This window comes from Rhincodon typus, chromosome 25, assembly GCF_021869965.1.
Source record: "Rhincodon typus isolate 14 chromosome 25, sRhiTyp1.1, whole genome shotgun sequence".
NCBI lineage: Eukaryota > Metazoa > Chordata > Chondrichthyes > Orectolobiformes > Rhincodontidae > Rhincodon > Rhincodon typus.
Window position 1 is genome coordinate 11,736,898 of NC_063356.1, and position 12,655 is coordinate 11,749,552.

Below are 12,655 nucleotides of genomic sequence, written 5' to 3' on the forward strand. Positions count from 1 at the left end.
ACTCAATCATTAAATGTACAGAGTAATTAGTGTCATTTTGGTCATTACCTACCTGCTAACAATCGGAGAAAACAGCCACAGGTTGGCCATGACCATGTTCAGAGGAAAGTGGAGCTGCAAGATAGGAAAGGAAGACATTTAAGATGACAAAAATTCCCAGTGTTAGTAGAGTTTATTGTTCCATCTGTCCTTGTGCACTAGCACATAACTGCCCCTGGCACTAACACACGAACCTTGTACTTTCCCCCGCATACAGCCACAGATTCACACTTGCGGAGCTCCTTCGATGTAATAAAACATCTGAAGGCACTCGCCCGTTTGCACAATGTTTGTTTATTTGCAGGTTTTCATGATTATGTGAAATGGTAAAGTCACCATAATCCCAGAGAACCATGGGGCTGCCCTCTCATTAGAGTGACACAACTGGTCAGTTTCGCTGGAGATCACCAGCTGGTGACTTTACCTGGTTTTTTAGGTATGCTAGGTGCTGCTCCTGGCTTGATGGTAATGGTTGAGCCGGGGATATGCTGGGCCATGAGGTTACAGATTGTATTGGAGTACAATTCTGCTGCTGTTGATGGCCCACAGTGCCCCATGGATGCCCAGTGTCGAGTTGCTAGATCTGTTCAAAGTCTGTCCTATTTAGCACGGTGATTGTGTCACACCAACACGATGGAGGGTATCCTCAATTTGAAGGCGTGACTTTGTCTCCACAAAGACTGTTTGGATCAGATATGCATGTAAAGATGAGAAATGGTTGGGCGATCATGAAGGAGCTGCTTCTGCACTGCAACACTCAATGGCAGTTATCTGGGAGAATGGAAGTGAAGAATGAGGATGGAAGTGTGCTGGGAGACTGTGTGTATGGCTACTAGCTGCCTTGCTCTTGGCTTTAAAAATTGGGAAACCCTAACAGTTATCACAGCATTGGCTGTTTACACCGAATGTTACAGCTTCCCTGCACAATGTAGCATTCTAAATTCACGCAATCAAACAAGCTAAATTTTGCTGTTGGAACAATAGCTATGAAGAAAAATGAAAACCATCTGTACCACACTCCCATCGTCATCACAGTAACATCGTCAGCAACTAAATGACCATATCTTGCACTCGGTGTTTTTGTCATTAGTGCTGGCCATTGTATGAAATGAGAATTGGTTTCAATGTGTCAGGGATGAAGATTTTAACAATGAGAGAGAATGTTAATTGCCACCCTTTGATACTTAATGACATTGCTATTGATGTTCTCCACCATCAACATCCTGGGGTGCACCATTGACCAGGAACTTAACCAGATCAGTGCCATTAAGCCCATGGTTTCTAGAGCTCGTAAGAGCTGAGTTTTCTTCAATCAGAGAGTCACTTTTTGACTCCCCAATGTCTCTCCATGACCAACAATGCACAAGTCAAGACTGTAATGGGGTACTCTCCAGTTCTCTGGCTAGCTGCGGTTTCAACAACACCTGAAAGCTTGACACTTCAAGACAAAGCTTGATTGACACCTAATCCACTGATTCAACCTTTTACTCTATCCACCAACGGCACACCATAGCTGCAATGCATACTGTCTACAAAGATATGCTACAGCAACTTGCCATGGCTCCTTCGAAAACATCAATAAAACCTGTGACCCGTCCTACCTGGAAGGACAAGGAAAGTAATTGCTTTCCACTCTCCACACTCCCCTTCAATTCACACACCAGTCTGGCTTGGAGATATACCTTTCATTGCTGCAAGATTAAGATGGTGAAACTTCATTGTGAACAGCAGTTTGGGAACGTCCCCACCACCGTCTTTGTAGGAAAATTAGTCATGAGCAATCTCTCACTGGTAACATTTACATCTCAAAAACAAAAGTAATGCATGGTTTAAAAGCTAGGGTCATGGTTACACAAGTGTAGTGAAATTTGGCAGCATGCATTGTGACTGCACATGACGCGTAATGTGTTTTCAACACTCATTCTTTGGATCACAGCTTCCAGATCTAGGTTTCATATCCCTATTTGAAAAGCAAACCACTAGAATGCCTTTAGAACCTTACACCCTCGTTCAGCTGAAAGGCACCTGGTATTTCACAGTCAGAGCCAATTATTGGCCATCAAGGAGCTAGGAAAGACTCTTGCAAGAAAATAAATGAAGTAGCTCCACAGAGCCTGTATCCCATCACCAAGTCACCATTTATTCACACACAAACAGTCCTTGACTTTAGTACTACCTCATACAGAGTCGCGTACCAGAGTGTCATTATCTCTGACACTCACCCTTTTCATGTGTCAGCCAGGGCTCCCTCATTGGACCAGATTAACAGCCCCAATTAGGGAACTCATATTCTATAATGTCCAGCTGGCTGACCTTGCTCCAATCACTACAACAGAAGTCCAAGCAAAATGTGTTTAGTAATTAACTAATTTCAATCTTAATTTAGCTTGAAGCAATGAAGCTCATTAAATTCAGTGTCCCATGCTGCAAACAGGGAGAGTTTGGAATGACTCCATATGGTACAGCTGGGTCATGACCTCAAGCCAGATTGAGAACCATTCTGGAGCTGTCAAGCCTCCTAGAAACCATATCACAAGGCTGGGAAATTGATATGCCTGCTATACAATGTTGAGGGTTTCCTTCCTTGCTCCTTGAGTGACCTCTTAGTCTGATGTGAAGTTGTCGCCCACCTTGTTTTGTCTGCCACACTCTGGACCCTCCCAATTGATAATGTCACACTCATCAGCAAGAGGGGGAGGGGGGCCTGAATGCCACTAAAGATAAATTAATATTTCAAAACTCCACTCACCCAATCATGGGGGATGGTAACCTGAACATTCCTGCTGGGACTGTGGCGAATGGATGATGAGAAAAAGTCAGAATCATTGAAGGTCAAAATAATCACAAGTTGGTAATTATTTAGAAATGCTTGTAACTCAATCTACTAAAATATAAAATGTATAACTGAAGATTTTGTTTATATAATTAGAGTTGTACAATCAGAGATCTACAGCACGCAAAAAGGCCTCTTGGCCCACTGAGTCCATGGCTGGTAAAAAACAACCACCTAACTATTCTAATCCCATTTTCTAGCACTTGTCCCATAGTCTTGGTATGCCTTGGCATTGTAAGTGCACATCTAAATATTTCTCAAATGTTATGACAGATTCTGCCTCTACCACCCTTACAGGCAGTGAGTTCCAGATCCCCATCACCCTCCAAGTGAAACGTTTTCCTCATCTCCTTTAAACCTCCCACCCTTTCTTTTAAATCTATGCCCCCTGGTCATTGATGCCTCCTCCAAACAAAAGGTAAAGGTACATCTAATGTGTAAAATCAAACATAGAGCAGAATAAGTTGTGTTTCATTGAACAGACGGTGTGGCACTCCACTGAAATGTCCGCTGAGATTACTTACAAAAGGCTCTAGAATAGATTTTAAGAACTCACAACTACTAGACTTACAGTGAGAATGTGGCCACTCAGCCACCACTGATATGATAGACTTGATGAGCTAAATGCACCTTAAAAAAGAACGGAGGGTCCTTGGAGTGAATGCCCATAATTCTTGAAGGTGGCTAGAGAGGCTTGGAATTCTATTCCCAAGGGAGCAGAGGAGGCTGGATCACTGTGTATTTACGAGACTGAGTTAGACATATTTTTGAGTGACAAGTAAGCCAAGGACAGCCATTAAACACCGTTGGACTGCAGGTAATGAAAGGGAAAGACCTTCTGTTATTCTAAGTGCTGCCAGCCAGGCTCTATTGAAAGGAAGCAGGATTAGAGAATTTCAATCAACAAGGCTACGAATTATGAAATTGGCCGTTCAATTACCAACTTCAGTAACATTCATTGTTTTACTGCCCACTCTTCATGAATGGCTCAGAGACTGATCTTTGTTTTAAACTTGGTCTTTTTCTTCCGACTCACCCCTTATTCCTAATCTGTGTGTATGTTGCGTTATTATTTCTTCTCGTGGTTAGTAACAAATAAACTCATCCTTTTGTTAACTAAAGGGAGCCTGCTTCAGTTGGTTCCATTTAAAGCATGCATTCATTTGATGTGAGAGAAAGGTATCCCAAACGTTTTAAATTAACCTTGATACAACCAATCAAAAGAGTGGATGAATGAAGAAGGGGAGCCAGTGCACCACCCTCACCCAGGGTCTTAATGATTTGGGGTGTCCTGTCTGCAAACTGTAACAAACTGGGGAAACTTGCCCCAGGACTGACCATAACAATAGCTCTTTGTCAGCCATAGTGGAGACAATGGGTCAAATGGCTTCCTTTCCTGCAGTAAATGTCTATGATTCTAATTTCATATTTCACTAAATATATCTGCATCATTTATTTCCAGGCCATACTTAGTTTCTAGTTACAAGGTCTGCACATACCGGGCTGAAAAACCTACCTAACCGACTATTACTGATCACTAATGCAACAGAGTTTACATAACTATTTCTTATAACTATTCATTAAAAAAGTGGATTGTATGGATACAGACAGCATTTGGTGCCCAGATGTAAGTAGCATATTTCCGTAAAAGAAAAAAAAACAATTTCATTAAAACACGAAGGGTGCAGTTCATGGAAGTACTACTCTTGATCTTCATGTAACCCAGTTTGAAACATATATGTACTGCGAACTTAAACTCAACAGTAATGCAGGAAGCATTTTTCAGAAATTTGCAACATATGAGTTTTCAGAAAAATAAGAACGAACAGACAGAAAGTTCAGCAACTTAATCCTGAAACACTGCATTGAATTTCATCTTGTTTCTGTTGGTCATTTTATTCTAATGCAAACCAGCTGATTCCTCATGCAGCTGCATAGTGCAACAATGAAAGGATTTTTTTTTCAGAAGGGAGTTCTACGTACTGTGCTTCAAAACTGCAAATAGCTCTGATCTTTCATTGCATGACTGAAGTATAAAATCTATGATGCTGAGAGTCAGAATCAAGGCAAACATTATGGACGAGAAGAAAACTACCATTGGAATTTCTATGACAACAAGGTGCAGGGCTGGACGAACACAGCAGGCCAAGCAGCATCATAGGAGCAGAAAGGCTGACGTTTCGGGCCTAGACCCTTCTGTGGTATTTTGTGGATGTTATTTGAATGCTTGGTGGAAAAGTCAGCCATTGAAAAAATACCACTTTCCTTCCCTGACTTTCAAAATTGTGATCGAGATTAGAAGATATTCTGTTGAAATTCCAGCCCACATTAGTATGTGAGCAGAAACCACATCAACAGTGTTTTTTTTTCTCTTTTTATAGCACAGATAAAGTAATTTGTAGACAAATAGAAACAAATCATTGCAGATATTCAACAGGTCTGGCAGCCTCTGTGGAGAGAAGGCAGAATTAACGTATACAGACCTAACAATTCTCCAGCAATTTGTGTTTTAGTTTCTTCTTTTATTCATTCATGGGATGAGGGCATCACCAGCTAGGCCAGCATTTATTGCCTATCCCTAATTGCCTGATGGCAGTAAAGAGTCAACCAAAGAGTCACATGCATTTCAGACTAGGTAAACACAGCAGTTTCCTTCCCTAAAGGACATTAGTGAGACGAATTGGTTTTTCTGACAATCAACAATGGATTAATGATCATCATTAGACTCTTAATTCCAGATTTTTATTGAATTCAAATTCTGTTATGGTGAGATTTGAACCTGGGTCCCCAGGGTCAGCGGGATTAACTCGGGTCATTAGCTGGGTCTCTGGATTAACAATCCACTAAGGCTGTCACTGCCTCTTTCCAGCATCCACTTTTTGTTGTATTATATTAGTGTAGACAAATAGGTTGGGAAAGTAGTGGTAATGGTAGTGGACATAAGTGCCAATGTTGGCCATTGGGCCCATCAAGTCTGTTCTGCCTTTCTATGAAATCTTGACTGATCTGATAATCTTCAACTCTGCTTTCTTGCCTTTTCCCCGTAACCCTACAAATTAAAAATCCACAAGCTTAAATGAAGAAAAAATCTGCAGAAAGTTGTAACACAAAGGGGCTTGGGGTACTTCTGCGTGAAACATGGAAAGCTAGCACACAGGCGCAGCAGGTATTCAGGAAGGTTAACAAAATATTGGCCCTTATTTCAACGATTTGGAATACAAGAGTAGCAAATCTTAATGCAACTGTACAAGGTGCTGGTGAGATCACGGAGATAGCAAGAACTGCAGGTGCTGGAGTCAGAGTCAATACAGTGTGGAGCTGGAGGAACACAGCAAATCAGGCAGCATCAGAGAAGCAGGAAAGTCAATGTTTTGGGTTTGCACCTTCATCAGGACTGGGGAGGGGGAAGGGAGCTCAGAAATAAATGAGGGGGTGGGGCTGGGGGAAGGTAGGTGTGATGGCAATAGGTGGATGCAGGTAGGGGGTAGTGGAGATTGGTCAGTGGGAAAGGTGGGGCGGACAGGTGAGAAAGAAGATAGAGAGGTTTTGTCAGGTCAAGGAGGCGGGAATGAGAGGGAGGGTTGGACATGGGATAAGGCTGGGGATGGGGAGATTTTGAGATCACATCTGGTCCCTTATTTAAGGAAAGATATTTCATTGGAGGCAGTTCAGAGAAGTTTCATAAGGATGATCGCTGGTATGGAGAATTGTCTTACCAGCAAAGGCTAAACAGTTTGTGATTCTACTCACTGGTGTTAAGAAGAATGAGGTGATCTCAGTGAAACATGCAGGATTCTTAAGGCACTCGACAGGGTAAATGCTGAGAGGATTTTTCCCGATGGGACTAGGACCGGACGGCATAGATTTGGGATAAAAGAATACCAATTTCAGACTGAGATGAGGAAGAATTTCTTCTCAGAGACAACGTCAGAAATCACACGACAACGGGTTATAGTCCAAAAGGTTTATTTGAAAACACAAGCTTTCGGAACCTCACTCCTTCTTCTGGTGGTAGTGAGAGAGGTAACATCAGACACAGAATTTATAAGTAAAAGATCAAAGAGTCACACCACTGATGAGGATGAATTAAACAAACCTAAGATGCTGTTAAATCTTTAATCAGTTAGAAGGTTTTAATTGATTAATATGTATACGTAAATCTCTGAATTCTTTTCAAGTCACTGCCCTGACAGAACTAAAGGTTTTCTGTGTAAAGAAGAGGTGACATTTTAGGTCAGGCAATGCATGTTAGGTGTGAGGCCTTGTTTAGAATCTGTTTGTGTTTGGGTTTGGAGTCAGACTGGTTTTATTGCTAAAGTACACACGCACACGCACACACACATACATACACACACAAACATGAATCTATGGGGTGAAATTGTATTTGCAGGTACATTCAAAATGCACACAATTTATTATAGACAGTCAGCCAATGTGGTATTTTATAAATTCCTACTTTAGCAATAAAAACACTTAGGTTTGTTTAATACAACCTCATCAGTGGTGTGACCGTTTGAACTTTCTAAATTCTGTGTCTGACACTAACTCTCTCACTAACACTGAAGGAGGAGTGTGGCTCTGAAAGCTTGTGTTTTCAAATAAACCTGTTGGACTATAAGCTGGTGTCGTGGGATTTCTGACCTTGCCCACCCCCGTCCAACACCGGCACCTCCACATCATTTTCTCAGAGAGTTGAGAGTCTTTGGAACTCCTTGGTACAGAGAGCTGTGGGGGCAGAGTTCTTGTGTATATTTAAGGTTGAGATAGATTCTTGATCAATCTTGGAATCAAGGGTTACAGGGAAAGGACAGGGAAGTGGACATGAGGAATGTCGGATCAGCCATGATCCTATTGAATGGCAGAGCAAGCTCAAGAGGCTGAGTGACCTATTGTTTTTCCTATTTCTTACGGTCTTAAGCTTGTGGCAACTGAGCCTTTGCTTTATTTTTGTCTTCATCTCTACGATGGCATGAATGAAGTCAGAAGCTCACCCTGTGAGGAAGTTGTCCAGAAGATATCGCTTTAAGATATCCCTTTAAAACAAAGGCCAACTTTACATTACCTTGCCCATTACACACTTAATTTGTATGAGTCACAAAAAGCTAGCATTCACCAGGACCCTTACATTCCTCTATGCTGCAGCTCTCTGCAGTCTTTCGCCATTTAAATAATATTCCATTTCTCTATTCTTCACACTAAAGTGCATAACCTCACGTTTTCCAACATTATATTCCACCTGCCTATTTTTTGCTCACTTGCTTAATCAGTCCATATTTGCCTGTGTCATCTGCAAACCTGGTGATAGTACATTCACTTCTCTCATCCAAGTCATTAATAGATATTTCAAATAATTGTGGCCCAGTACTGATCCCTGTGGCACTCCACTAGTTAAAGCAGTCATCCTGGAAATGCTCCCGTTATCATAACTCTTTCTTCTACTGTATTAGCCAATCCTCTGTCCATGCTGATATATTATATCCAACACCACATGCTCCTATGTTATTAAGTAGCCTAATGTGTGGTACCTTATAGAAAGCCTTCTGAAATTCCAAATATATACCAACTGCTTCCTCCTTATCCATCCTGCTCAAAGAATTCTAATAAGGTTGTCAGGCAGGATTCAGTCCAAAACTAAATTATCAAGTTTATTTACTAGTTAAGTATTTACAAATGATGCTAGAAACTAACATCCTGATTTTCACAATAAGTCACGCTATACAAAACAACATAGGATCAAAAATCTTTTGACTGCACCTCCAAATATATATTATATGGACAATGATATAACAGATTTGTTCGGCTGCCTTAGGCCAGTTACCGGCTATCAAAACAGGATTGAGATTTCTGGGGGAGAACCCATACATAGCAATATGTAGAATATGTAGCATAGATGCTGGCCATTTGGGTTCACTGTTTAATGTTGGTGTTGATAAACTACATGAGCATCCTTTCACTCCAGCTATCTGACTCAGCCTAATTGCAGAGCTAAGCACAGGTAAGGCAGTCTGACAAATCTAACATGCAACAACTAGTATTTGGACCAAAGCACAAAGTTCACCTGTGAGAATTAGTTATTGGCTTTTATCAAGTTACTGCAATAGGTCAAACAGTGGTAACTTCAAGATAATGGTGCCTCGATCTGCAAACATCAGGACAAATGATGGTATCTGCTGTAATTCCTCTTGTGAAAACAAAAAGAAAATAAAAAATCACCTCCTAAAAATGCAGCTCCTTGACAACTGTATTTAAATTACATTGTCAATTGAAATAAACACGGAAGTGTTCCTGTTTGAAGCACAATAGAATTGTCCCTCTATCACACATGATCAACATTTCCTGCAGAGAAAATCATACCTGAGGACTCAGATGTTCAAACAATCCACGTTCTGGTCCTTGCCCAAACATTCTGGGCATTGGGTTCTTTTCCAGTCTAGAAATACAGAAAAATAGGTTTAGGCATTATTACAAAGTGCCATTATAATTATTGGTGGACCTTTTGCTTCTTAGAATGTCCCATGGCTCAAAATCTTTGGTCTTGTAATTCTGAATACAGAAGGTCTGTTGGTCATTGGTCAATTTTTCTTTAATTCAATTGTTGGGGTGTCCAAGCGTTTACCACTAATTACATTGTTGTCTTATTCAATGCAGGGTCTTAAGCATTGAGTAAAATTAAATCTTGGGTTAGCTATGTACATTTTATGGACTTTGTTGGAGTTTTTGCGATGCGTTTGAGCCGTGCTTCAAAGACTAGTGGCTTCCAAGCCAGGAAACTGCAGGCTCAAAGCTCAGTGCAGGGTTGAAGTCTGAAAGTCAAGGCTGACACGATAGTGCAATACAGAAGGGATGTTGCGCAGTCATAAGAGCTGTCTTTTGGATCTGATTTTAAATCACAACGCTTTCCACAATCCTAAGATCTAAAAGATCCCGTGGCAGTGTTTGGAAGAGTGTAGAGGACATTTCCCCCATATCCTTAGCCCAGAATCAATTCTACAGAAACAGATTTTCTCATCATTGACACATTGCCGTTTGTGGGGAGCTTGCAGTGTACAATTTGGCCACTGAGTTTCCTGCATTGCTATGGTAACAACATTTCAAAAGTATTTGATTTGCTTGGAATGCTTCAGACATTCTGTAGTTGTGAATGATGCTGTACACACCAACCATTTCTTTTTGCCATTCAAACGGTGGGCGACTTGTAGTATTGTTTGTGTAATAATACTGTAGATCCAAAATGCAATTTGAGTAAATAAGTTAATGAGTGTGTGAACGGTGCCAAATTCCGTCACCACCCACATCTATACAATGATGTAAGAGAAGGTAGGTAATGTGTCTTTCACGGCACTAATATATCACGACCAACAAAGTAGCTAAATAGCAGACAGAAACTCCAAGATAAAAGACTTCTTTCCCCATTCAATGAATTTAAGCAATGAGCAAAGACTGTGACTTGTGTTTGGGTGGTAAAGTTGTCTTTTGTTACTTCAATGCAGACTCTTTCTTTCTTCCCATGAGCAGGCTTTCATTTCCTTTCTGTCCTTTGATTCTCAGATGTGGGTTCTCCCCACTGTTGGGTTGTGGGCATCTGTTTATTTTCAATGCTGTGTATCATAGGCAACATCAAGCAGAGCAAATGATTCGAGCGATTCCAACATGAATACTTCCTAATTGACTCAAAGCTGGTCATGCAAGATAGATTGACCCAGGAATATAGGTGGGCAGGAGGCGAGCTGAGTGACTCTGGGTGCATTTGAAAGATTGCCAAAACGTATGTGGAAAAAGACAACACTTACATTTACATCACACCTACAGAGTTACTGGGCATTCCAAAGTGCTTTATAGCTAATGGAGAGTTTATAAAGTGTTGACACTATTGTCAGGGAGAAATGTGGTCAGCAATTTATGCACAGCAAGCTCCCACAAGCAGCAATGTGGAAATGACCAGATAATACATTTTTGTGACATTCAGAGAAGGGTAAGTATGAACCAAGACACTTATAACTAACTCCCTTATCCTCTTCAAAACTGTCATGTTAGTTTCTACATCCACCTGTAAGAGCAGATAAGAACACAAGAATTAGGTGTAGGCCATTCAGCCCCTCGAACCTGCTCTGTCACTCAAAACAATCATGGCTAATCTTATTTGGACCTCAACTCCACTTTCTTGCCTGTGTCCCATAACTCTATAATTCATCTCTCCTTAAAAATTTGAGTAAATTTAAGGAGGGGACAGACAATGTTCCAGCATCCACCTCACTCTGTGGTACTGAATTCACGAACTTTTGAGAGAAGTTTTAAAATTGCTACCCCTAGCCTGTAACTATAACCTCTTGTTCTAGATCGTCCCATATGAGGAAACATCCTCTCTACATCGCCCTTGTCAATCCCTTCAGCATATCATATCTCATTCTTCTAAACTCCAGAGAGTATATGCTTAAACTGCTCAGTCTGTCTTCATAAGATATCTCTGGAATTAATTTTGTGAACCATCTCTGAGCTGCTTCTAACACAACGACATCCCTCCTCAAGTAAGGGGATCAAATTAGGACAAAATCCCATTGTCAAACTGATTATCTTTTCTGCCCACATAAGTTCACTTATGTTCAGTTTTCCATTTAACCTGGGACTGATGTGTGGAAATGATGCATTTCTAAAAAGCTGTTTTTTCATCTTTGCTTGAAGTCCTACTGCTGGGGTTTCCATCTGAGGAAGGTAATTGCAATAAAAACAGGACAGAGGGTCACACCTATCCACAAGGATAGGAAAGGAATTGTAAAAAGGGAGAAACATGCTGTGCTCTGCGCATCTGGGTTACGAGAGGAGACATGACAGAGGGCTGAGTGCAGGAGGACAACTTAAAAATTATAAAACTATATATTTTAAGTAAAAACTGAAAGAACTGTGCATACTGGAATCAGAAACAAAAATGGATGTCACCAGACCTGGTGAGCTTTTCCAGCAATTTCAGTTTTTGTTACATATTTTAAGTTTTTGTTTATTATTTCAGGGAATGTAGGTATCAATGGCTGGGCCAGCATTTACAGTCCATCCATAACTCCCTGTGCAAGTTAACAGCTCACTGTTACCTTAAACGGGGAAAATAAAGAGAAAGAGCGACAAAAACAGAGAGAGATCAAAGGTATAGGCAAACAAAGAGAGAGAGATGCTGAGAGAGATATAAATGCTGGTAATAAATGGGAAGTGTAAGTGGTTGAAACGGGGTTGGCTGTGCAGGGAGCAACCCAGGCAAGACAAGACCTCGAGGTGTGATGGTGGTGGGGAGTAATAACTGACACAGAGAAGGCTGGGCACGTTCTAAAATTGTTAAACTCAATTGTTATTTTGAAATTGTCAAGTTGTTAAACGTCATCCAAGCATCCAGTCCTGTCAGAATTTTATGCATCTCAATAAGATTCCCCCTCTTCTAAACTCTTGACAGGTCTGGACAGATGTGAGCCTTGTGGAAAGTGGTAGTCAGAGGTTAGAAAGTGAGCGAATTGGATGCTGGAGAAATCGAGCTTAGGAGTGACCAACATATGCTTTCGGGATTTTTGCAATTTAAGTCAAAGAGATGATAAACTGCATTGAGACCAAAAAGAAATAGTTCAAGAGATTAAGGTGCCTTGAGAACAGTCTTCATTTAAAACATCAATCATTCTCCTCTTACTATGAACAGAGGGAGCTGAATGTGTCCAGAAAAACCATTGGCATCTGAAGAAGAAAGATAACAAGGTGTAGAGCTGGATGAACACAGCAGGCCAAGCAGCATCAGAGGAGCAGGATCCT

General features: G+C 41.0%; 1 protein-coding gene across 1 annotated transcript in view; it reads right to left on the reverse strand.

Moving 5' to 3' along the window:
- The window catches only part of pm20d1.1 (peptidase M20 domain containing 1, tandem duplicate 1), a 64,914-nt gene that overhangs the window by 21,236 nt on the left and 31,023 nt on the right, over positions 1-12,655 (reverse strand). The window contains exons 6-7 of the mRNA XM_048611931.1: positions 9,227-9,302; positions 53-114 (exon numbers count right to left, since the gene is read on the reverse strand). Coding sequence (XP_048467888.1) covers positions 53-114; positions 9,227-9,302 — 138 coding nt within the window. The remainder of the gene's footprint in view (positions 1-52; positions 115-9,226; positions 9,303-12,655) is intronic.